Below are 10,844 nucleotides of genomic sequence, written 5' to 3' on the forward strand. Positions count from 1 at the left end.
ATGAAGTTTTAAGTAAGGATTTAAAATAAAAAAAGAAATTTTATAGTTTAATTTTTACTCCCAAGTGTTTGTAATGCTTTGCTAACACATCAGGTTTTTTGTTCTTTCACAAAATGACTGCACTGCCACTCAGATACCTCAAACATGTTCATAGATTCTTCTGTAAGGCATTTCCCATCCCACTTTTATGGGAGCTGCTGGGCAGCCAGCTGAAGAGTACTCAAGTCATTAGAGCCTGGTTGAAAACACATAAATAAGTGTATTTTAGTGTTCTTGTGAGTATGTTCTCTGGACTGAATGTGATATAAAACTGATGTATGTCCATATGTGGTCACAGGCTTGGGTTTATGTTAGGAAACAGTTTATAAATATATTGAATTCTTCAGTAGCATATCACAACTCTGGAAACCTGCTCTTTGACTGCCAGAAAATGGCAGGTGAGTTTAAGTTGGTACAAATCATGACAGAAGCAGGAATATTTTAAGATATGGGCAGGAAAATTATTTGCCATGGATAAGCTACTATATAGTCTTGCAGTTTGTCAGCCTCTCTGTGTGAGACTTGTGGGGTAAGTTCCCAGTGACCAACTCCCCCATGGAAAGAAAGGGACAAGCTACCTCTCATGTTGTGCAAGGTCATGCATGAGTTGTGCCCCGACTTACCTCATGTCAGCTTTCTTGTCCTGTTTATATTCTCCATTACCATTCAGTTTGGCCAATGCCATTTAGCCTGCCTATGTTTCCACACGTGCTGGATAAATGATCCTCTCAAGAAGTGATGGGAATGTTGCTCCAGTGCTTTTAGCAGTGCTTAGATTCTTCTCATAGTGCAGCCTTTAATAGCCACCATGGCCAGTGGTGGGTAAACTGATTCTTGCTTGATGCAATCGTGTAGTGCAAAAATTTCAGTGGTGGTTAAAGTGATTCTTCCTTGATGCAATCGTGTAGTGCAAAAATTAAAACTAAATTGTTTTGTTTTCAGCCCTATTTTATGTAAACTTTGTATCCTCCCCACAGGAATGTGAGGACTGCAGAGAAAAACATGCAGGAGTTGGGAAATATCAGAGAGAAAGGTCCCATCTTGCTTCTGTGCATTGTCTCTTCAATTACACGGATTATGCAGTGTTTTCCACCAGCTTCCTTCTTGCTGGTGGCACAGGATGAATAGGGTTAGGGCCTAGCACCAGGTTTGTGAAGTCGAAGGTGCCTCTGTCCAAACACCTCCAGGAAAATTTTTTTGCAGGAAATGGAGGCAGCATTATGAATGAAGCAAGGATTTACAGATGGAAAGAGACACTATTACAGATGGCAAGATGAAGCTGTTCCCTTCCTTTTCTCTAGAGTCACTGCTTAACAGGCTGTAGCCAAATACTTGAGCTGAGATATTCACAGGAAGCCTCTGTGCACAGTTTTGGAGGGTTTCAAAAGTGACCCCCGTCTGTCCTTCGCAAAAATTGCAGAGCTTGCAGGAGGATGCTTTGAGATGTGCTTTGAACAACTAACTTACCATCTGATTGGTAATGCAGAGTACCCTGCAGAAGTCAGCCTTCTGGTTTCTGGTTGAGCATTCAAAATCAGCTGATACTTCTGAAAATTTTGATTTCTGTTTCTCTCTGTTTGTGTCCCCAGTTATAAGTTAAGGATGATACCACCTCCTTTTTAAAGGTATGGAAGTAAAGTCACAGCATTTATGGTAGACCCAAGTACTAGAAATAGTAACTAGGTTAAAGTATCCATGAAGATGTTTATCATCTCTCCTCAGAGCATAACTTGGTCACTCCATACTCAATAGAAGATTGGTTTTAAATCCTTATTTACTATCCATTTTGCTGACTTCACATTTTGGCCTTTTGAGCTCATTTATCTCCACACCTCTCCTTATTTTCGCCTTAGTATTTTGCTCCTCTCCTTTCTCCTTTCATTACTTAATGAGTCTGGTGGCTTTCAGAGAGAAACTGTGCCATTAGGAGGGAGAGCCTTTCAGTTCTGCACTTGGGAATATGTGTTTCCCCCTTCACTGACATGTCCCACTTAAGCTAGATGAGTTGCTGTGGAGGAGCATCTGTGAGGATGGCAGATACCACATCTAACCAGCACAGAGAAAGGCTCTACCACTTTCATGGGGAAGTGAATCTATCCAGCCTATGCAAGCATATTTTTTCAAAGGTTTATAACTTAGCCAAATCTGGACAACTTTTAATAAAAACTTTTCCCCTGCCAAAATTTTAAGTCCTTTCTCCAAAACATGGAGGCACTAGAGTTTTTTAATGAAACAGTTATTAAAAAACAAAACAAAACTAGGAATAATAACATGTTTTTCTCTCAGTTGTTCTCAGAAAGGTTGTTCTGTTGTTCTCAGAAATGGCTGAACCAGCTCAGCCCGATTTATTTATTTTGGAAAGAGTCAGCTGAGACAAACTTTCAGCATGGGAAATTTCAGCCCAACTGGTTAGCGCTTCTTGAAGTTTGGCAAAGTTTAATGCAAGTGAAAAAGTTCTTATACTGAGAAGTCAAAGGCAAGCTTACAGATTAGCAATGCTCCTTGCTTAGTATAGAAAAAGGCTATATATATTAACTGTTTTTTCTTAATGTTTCAGATTCTTTGAGTATATATTGCTCTACAAAGATGCAGTGATGTTTCAGATTGAACAAGTTACAAAGCTTTGCTCGAAGATTGCTCTGACAGAGCCATGGGATCCATATGATATTCCTGCCAATTCAACTTATGAAGATCAGTACTACATTGGGGGACCTGGAGATGAAATTATGGTACAGGAATGGTCTGACAGAAAACCAGCCAGGAAATGTATGTGCATGCTTTTGTTTCATCTTATTAATAATCAATGTCTCTGCTGACCCCAACTTTGCATATTTCTGTAAAATTTCCTGGAAGAAATAATAAAAATGTCCTGTGCACAGCATATCATTTTATTAGCGATGCACTTGATTAAGAAAATGTTTCATATCTCAGCAGGGTTAAATATGTCCAAGGGACTTGATTGTATTGTCATTTGCATCACACAGATTTTGGCATAAAACACAATCGTTTTGTATCTGAGTCTGTCAGTCTGTATCCAAAATTTATCTAGAGAAGAAGTGATATTATAGAGGCACACTCAAACTAGAGTCTGCATCATAGAAACAAAGCAGGTGTCAGCATTTGTCTACTCATTACTATCAAATGTTATAACAGAATACATCCAATCCTTGCTTCTGTGTTTGTTGACATCCTTAATATGTGCCTAAATTTTGTTGTCCACCATACTAGTAAGAAACATCTATTTACAAGGCTTAGTTCTACACTTGGCAGCTGAACACCTGCATCATGAAAGAAAGTAGGCTGAGTTTTCCAAGGTACAGTATGTTAGGTTTTGAATGCATAGCAATTTATTAGCACATTGGCTTCAATTCTTGTATGGTTTATTGATAACCCAGACAACTATAAAAATAATTTTAACTCCCCTGTGAAATTTATGGTACTATTTAGCTAATGCAATGCTTATGCTTATAGACGTCTAATATATAGGCTTGTTCTGAACTTGAGCATTTAGCCAGGGGAAAATATTTCTTTCTTGAATAAAAGTAGAAAAAATTAAGTAGAGTTTGAAGGGTAAGATCATTAGACCTCTGGAACTAGGTTGATATATCCTCTGGTGTTCTTCAAGAGGCAAATTATCACTTACTCCAACGATTTTGTTTTTCAGATCTGATATTTTTAGAACTTTTATGGAATTTAATATCCAGATGCATTCAGTTAATGATGTGTGATTTTTATCTTGTATTATTTTGTATCTCCAGTGCTTTTCTGTACAATCATTCATAAAAAAGAATATCTTAAAGTTGTCTGCCTATCTGCCTTTCAGCTAATATTGGCTTGGATGATCATTCATAAAAAGAACATCTTAAAGTTGTCTGCCTGTCTGCCTTTCAGCTAATATTGGCTTGGATTCTAGAAATTTTATTTCTGTTAAAATCATAGAATCACAGAATCGGTTAGGTTGAAAGGGATCACAATGGGTCATCTGGGCCAACTTGAGCAGGGCTATTCTAGAGCGCATGGCTCAGATTTGCATCCAGGTAGTTCTTGTACCTGCAGTGAGGGAGAATCCATGACCACTCTGGGCAATCTGTTCCAGTGCTCAGTAACTTGCATAGTAAAGAAGTTCTTCCTCATATTTAGGTGGAACTTCCTGTGCATCAGTTTTTGCCTGTTACCTCTTGTTTTATTGGTTTCCATCACGGAGAAGACATCTTGGCACTTCCCATTCGTGTACTTGAATATATTAATGAAGTCCTCTCTCAGTCATCTTTTCTCGAGACTGAACAGGCCCAACTCTCTCAGACTTTCCTCATAAATGAGGTACTCCAGACCCTTAACCATCTTTGTTGCCCTGTGCTGGACCTGCTCCAGGAGCTCCATGTCCCCCTGTGCTCTACACAGCACTCCAGGTGTGGCCTCACAAGGACTGAATAGGGGGGCAGGATCACCTCCCTCAACCTGCTGGCAATGCTCTTCTTAATGCATCCCAGGATTCCATTGACCTTCTTAGCCACTTGATTTATGGACAGGTTGTTGTCCACCAGGACCCCTAGGTCCTTCTCTGCAGAAGGAACTAGGAATTATAAAAGGCATGAGGAAGAAGTGACACAAAATTCAGGAGAGATATAGGCTACCTTGGTAGCATCATGTTTTACCATGATTTTTTATTCAAAATACTCAAAACCTGACACATTGAGGTCAGAACCTCTTTGGTATATTAGGATTCCCCAGAGAAGTATGTTCAAATATTGCTCAGCTTGCCACCCTTTCTTTAGGTACTGTATGTGCGTTTCATGTAACAGCTTATCTATTTCTGGTAATTGATTGTAGTACAGCATATGACAATACTGGAAGGACAGAAAATAAGTGTGTGTGATTGCTGATGAGTGAGAGAAAATAAGCCTCCTTGGGATTGAAAAATTTTTTCCCTCAGAGGAAGTTTATTTATGATCACAGTTGAAAATTTTGTAGCATGAGTTTTTGCTTTCAAGACATCTGAAATACATAAAACAATGGTATGAAGGGGAGTATGATGGAAGGGGTAAAGAGTGATCACAAAAGATTTGTGTGGGGTTAATAAAAGAGATATAAAAGTGAAGGGTATTCAAAGGAAACCACCACAATGTTATTACTACCAGTGCAGAAATAGCATAGTGGTGAAAGTAGAGGTGATGGCAGAGAATAAGGAGGAAAGAAGGAAAGGGAACACCTCTGAGATTGGCACATCATGGCATTAAACTGAAGTTCAAAAAGGGACAGACCTGCTACATCACATATCTGGAGATCAGCATTGAGTGTAATCTTGACAGATGAATCGGTAGAAGTGTTTGAAAAGAATAGGATTTTTTTTTTAAATAACATGATAATGAGGATCTGAATAGATGATAGTAAACAGAAGGAACGAGTTAAAAGAAGAAATGGAGGCACTGAAGATGTATTTGGGAATGTTCCTCTCCTAGTGAGACTGACCCTCTGTGCTTGAGACAGATGAAAAAAGATGAAACGAGATTATGTTTATTTTGATCAAAGTTGTGCTGATTATCATCAGTGTTAAGATTATAGAGGACCAACAGGTGTGGAAGCAGAATGCTGTGGCCATCAGTTCTGGTGCAGAGGAGTCCCCAGCACAGCAGAGGACAAGTGCTTCCTTGGGTAGGTGTGTACAGAACTTCCTGGACACAGGAAAGAATCAGATGTCCCACACAGTTGGGGGAACTAAGTGTTTTAGAGTGTCAAAGGCTGTGTTGAGACTCAACATTGTGAAATGGACCACAGGTTTTCAATAATCACACCTTTCATCTTGTCAAGAACGACATAAGGTGAAATGTCCCAGTGCTGTTCAAGCTGGTGTCACCAAAATTTGCCTTCTGGGGAAAGAAAGCACTTCATTCCTTTAGTAGTAACGTGAGTCAGTGCTGACATGAAAGTGTCATGACAGGTGGCAGCAATCAGACTTGTGCAGAACATAACTAAATTTGAGACTGAGAAGAAGGGATAGTCCTTCAGTAGAGGTATACTTGAAAGGTGACATTCCGATGGTATCGTGATTTGAAATGTGCTTGACACCAACACGTTCAGGTTCAAGATCATTGTGGTGTCCAAATTACACCAGCTTTGTGGCCTTTCTGGGTGCTGCTGTGCATATGGATGGAACTATGGGCAGTTCCAGCTGATAGGCTTGGCTTGAGGAGTGACCATTCTTTTGATTGATGTTGTCAACGCATATTCATTCGTTCTTGCCATCTAAAGTAATCACATTTCTGCTTGATTACAGTGGAATCCTGGGTCGGCGTTTACACCGTCAAAGACTGTTATCCAGTACAGGAAACCTATTCTAAGAACTACAGTGTGACAACCTCCACTCGCTTCTTTGATATACACCTGGGCATTAGTGACCCCTCAGTGTTTACCCCACCCAGCACCTGCCAGACAGCTCAGCTGAAGAGGATGAAAGATGAATGCTGATTATGGACACTGGCTGCCCTGGGCAAACACCTATTAGCCAAGAGAATGGTTATTAATAGTCAGCTGCTGACATCTAGCCTGATTTTTTCAAGCTAATTGTTGCTCTTTTGGGAATTTGTAAGTTTTCACTTGAAGGAGCATAGAAACATATAACTAAGTAAAATATATAACACAAAAGATCTCTTTCAATCACATTAATCTGTTCAGTGATGCACTTGTAGTATTAGATAGTTACCACTAAGATAATGTTTCTAGATACTATTTATTTAAGCTGTGGATTATTGTCCTTTTGCAGAATTTTCATTGTTTATTTTTTCAAGATGGCAAAGCATAAGTAGACTGTAATAAAGGTAATGTCTAGGAAGAAAAGCTAGATTTTGTTGTTGTTCTTACTTCAGGGGATTTGAGGGAAGGGGAAACATGACCTGGGTAAGACCTCATCCCTAAGTGAAAAATACCATTTTAAACTATGTACATAAATATTGTGGAAAATTGTTCTTTTGATTTTATTTTGCTTTGTGTTCTGTTGTTTTTTTCCTGCTCTTTAGGAAGCTGGTAGTCTCAATTTTGAGCAAATTTTTGTTCTTTCTGAAAAGAAACTGGAGTAGCTCTATTCATGTAGTGCTAGCCTACATGCAAAAAATACTTTTCTGTTTCTTGGGAGAATGGTGTGAAAGGAAGGGAAGGAGGGAGAGATACACCTTCAAAAACAGTAAGCCAAAGTTTTCATGCATGTACTGCACTTTTGGTGAAGGGTTCCATAGGGTGTGAAGAGACATTTTTCAGTCATATATTACTTTAGCACCCACTTCTCAAGGCAATACAAGTTTTAACCTATGCAAACAGATTAAAAGGTACTGCACTCTAAGTGGATTTAATATTTTGTGACTGTTTTCAAAAATCTTTACTCAAAGAGTATGGAAACAATAATAATAATTTCAGATAGATGTGGGGGAAAAAAAACGTTCTTAGTGCAGTTAGTAAAGGCTAAATCAGCATTCACACAGTGCCCGGTGATGTGGATGGAGTGAAAGACAGAGCTGTGTGAACTGTGTAGGGAGGTGGTAGGAGGAAGGAATGGGAGGGAGAGATTATAGATGTCCTCTGTGCAGTGCAGCACTGAGGCACTGCAATCTAAGCAGATATGACAATCTTGCTTTCTTTTGCACCCACTCCATTGATGCCTGCCTTATTTGCTGTTTCATCAGCGTCTCAAATCTTAAGATCTTCACATCCTTTTCTGGTGCACAAAATGAAAGTTTCCTTACAGGGAGCTAACAAAAAAGCACAGGAAGGACACATATCTTGTGTTAGAAAATGGCAACAAAGCCTTCATGCACTTTCAGGACTCTCAGAAGTGTGGAATAGTAATGGGGTTTGCACTTTTACCAAATTAACTAATTGGTGTATTCTGTAAGGCATGCATTTTATGTATTATTTGCAAACAGGTTTAAAGCTAGATTCTTGTCCTCTTACATGTGTTGGGTAGTTGTTTGCTAAGTTGTCTGGCTGTAAACAGTGCAAAAGTGGGAAGTTTAGTGTCTCTGGAGGAGAGATGCTGGGCAAGCTTTAGTGCTTTATATGCTCATAGCTTTCTTTGTGCGTAAGCAAGTGGGACACTGGTTACTTTGCTTTCACAGTTGTGGTCAGAATGGCCCTTTACTTTGCCCTGTGGCTCATGAAAGCACATATACATACCAGTTAAAATTTAGCTAGTTCATTAAAAAATTTCTCTCAGACAGGACTGTCACTGAAATACACTAGTGGAAAGAAGGATTGGGTTTCCTTGAATTTAGAGTGCATTTATTCTGTACTCGCCTTCTGTATTTTTTGTGACAACCTAAATGCTAACTGCATATCGTTCTCATTAGGACAGTGATTAACATGCATTTCTTAATGTGTGTGTTGTTAGAATCTGGAAAATATAATAAATCTGGCTGGCAAACATGAAGCTGTGGTACTGTTGTCTTTTGGGATGGCTTTGTTGCAGTTGAACAGATAGCTGGGTAATCAGGGTGTTTGTGTCATGTTTTGCTGACACTGCTATAATTTCTAGCAATAACATTAAATGTTCTTTTAAATATGGATTTGCAGAAGTCTGGTACACAAAAGTGCTTTAAAAATGTTGCCATGACATACAGGGCAATTTTACATAGCTAAATATGTACCTCTAAAACAATGCTGCTCTACAAATTCAATAGAGTTCTCAAGGAGATGTCAAACAGCAAAATTTAGGATTAAGTATTTTAAATTAGTCATGAAACAAATATGAAGCACAACATGCATATGCCTGGCTTGTTATCTTTGTTATCATTTGCTTTAGTTTGTTGTCATGTACCACAAGAGACATTTTGTCCTCACACAATTATGCCAATGGCTCAGTAAGAAGGAGCATAAAACAACCTTAAAGTAGCTACATAGTATGCTGCCAGAGTTGAGTAAAAATGGTGGTTTCACATGTCTGATAGTCTGGAAAATTTGTTTAGCACAGTTATTTGGTGGAAATGAATAATAAATTGGTATGTACATAAGTTACATTGTATTCCGTGAGGTAACAGTGACAGAACCTGGGAGCTGGATAGCCTGAGAGGCAAAGCTGATTTTGTGAGATTTCCAGTGTTTTCTGGTTTCAGCTGGGCCAGAAATAGTGCAAACATAGATCTGCCTGCCATATTTCTGTGTTTCTGCTTGGAGGCTTCACTGAAAGCAGGATGTGTAGAAATACAACATTGTTTTATTTGAAGTTAACCAAACATTCCTGAACCTCAAAAAAAGGTTTAGTTTGAGTTCAGGGAGGAGATTTGGACACTTGGTTCTGTTCCTATTTTAACAGTTTGCTTAACTCTAGTATTAGGGACAGATTTCACTGCCTCAAACCTTGCTGCAGCCCACAGAAGTGCTGCCATTTACTAGGGCATGCCAACTTTCATGAAGAATCAAGGAAGAGACACAATAATCCATAGTCAAAGTAAATTCTAGTCAAGAAGTCTCTAAGCAGTATAGTATTCTTATTTGGAGAGACTAAGAAAATTAGTGTGTTTCCCACCTTGAAGTGCCTTTCACTCAAGTGTTCACACTTATTCCTAGCAATCCTGCATCTCTTTTCCCAGCACCCTTTAGTTCCTGATGTCAGTGAAGTCCCCTTTCAAAGCAATGTTTACAACCTTCACTTGCATTTATTTCAGTAGGAGTTCAGCACCTAAATACCAGATGGATCTGATCTGGACTTAACCTCTAATTTTCTAGCAGTTCTATCTCAAGTGCAAGAGCAGCACCAGTCATAACCAAATGTGAGCAACATATGCTGAACTATATGCAGGTGTCTAACAGAGAGACCAGCATTGGCTCACATGCAATTGCTGGTATCCCAAAATACCAATTGATGAGAGGCCTCAGCATGGCTGCTGCATCACATCCTGCTTCTCCTGCATCCTTGGCCACAAACTGGTACTGGAGGCAAACTGCAGGACATTCCCACATGACCAAAAGTCATGTCAGCATATCGTCAACTACATGCTTGTACCTTAGCCATGAGGAATAAAGATTTCAAAAGAGAAACTACACAAACAGACAAAGGTCTCTGGCTTTAAAGATCCAGAGATCTCCATTAGCTACCTTTCCAGAAGACTGCACGTATGGCGTGGACTCAGACACATACAGATTTAATCTTCATATCTGCACTTAGGCATAGGAACAAATGAAGCAAGATTGGGAGGCTTTTTAAACACTTCTGAGCATTTACTGCTTTGTAAGGGGACAGGAAGAAGAGCTTATGATCCAATCAGTAGTCCCAGAAAACTGCCAGAAATGTAGGATAAGAACGATGAGATGTTGCTATGAAGATGCTAGGGTAAATTTCCAAACACTGCTTTGAGTGCATACTGGTTTAACACACTCCAGGATAAAGATCTGTGTGGTTTGATATGGCTGTTTCACCATAGAGCCTGAAAGTGCATTCTGAATGAAATGATGCACAAAGTTACAGTATGCTATTTTGTTTGAAACAAGGAGAAATAGCCCAGCGCTACATGTTTTGCAGGCATGAGTGCATGACTGGTGACCTGTCTGTCTATCTACAGGAATAGATGTGCCTGTAAAAGGGTGCTGCCTGCTGCCTCTGAAGACTGAAGAATTACTCTTCTCACCACTGCGTCCATGGGAACCTACTTTAGACTCCTTTCTTTCCCACTCTGCAAAGTGGGAACAATAATTCTGCTTTCCACCTGCTCTTGCCTTCCTGATTCTGATAGCGCTGGGCCAAGATGACTACCTTAGCCAGTGGGGACTGCAAAGGCCTAGAGGCATTACTGCAGTGGCATGAATGTCATGGAGGGTTCCCA

At 39.5% G+C, this 10,844-nt stretch overlaps 1 protein-coding gene across 1 annotated transcript; it reads left to right on the forward strand.

Annotated features, from left to right (window-relative positions):
• Positions 1–2,596: 2,596 nt before the first annotated feature.
• Positions 2,597–6,797, forward strand: EPDR1 (ependymin related 1; the record flags this gene model as incomplete). The annotated part of the gene is made up of 2 exons (XM_009075209.1): positions 2,597–2,805; positions 6,314–6,797. Coding segments are annotated over 2 exons (400 nt in total), but the record flags the coding sequence as incomplete, so codon positions are not given.
• Between the last annotated feature and the right edge of the window lie 4,047 nt (positions 6,798–10,844).

Source organism: Acanthisitta chloris, unplaced genomic scaffold, assembly GCF_000695815.1.
Source record: "Acanthisitta chloris isolate BGI_N310 unplaced genomic scaffold, ASM69581v1 scaffold3415, whole genome shotgun sequence".
Classification (NCBI taxonomy): Eukaryota; Metazoa; Chordata; class Aves; order Passeriformes; family Acanthisittidae; genus Acanthisitta; species Acanthisitta chloris.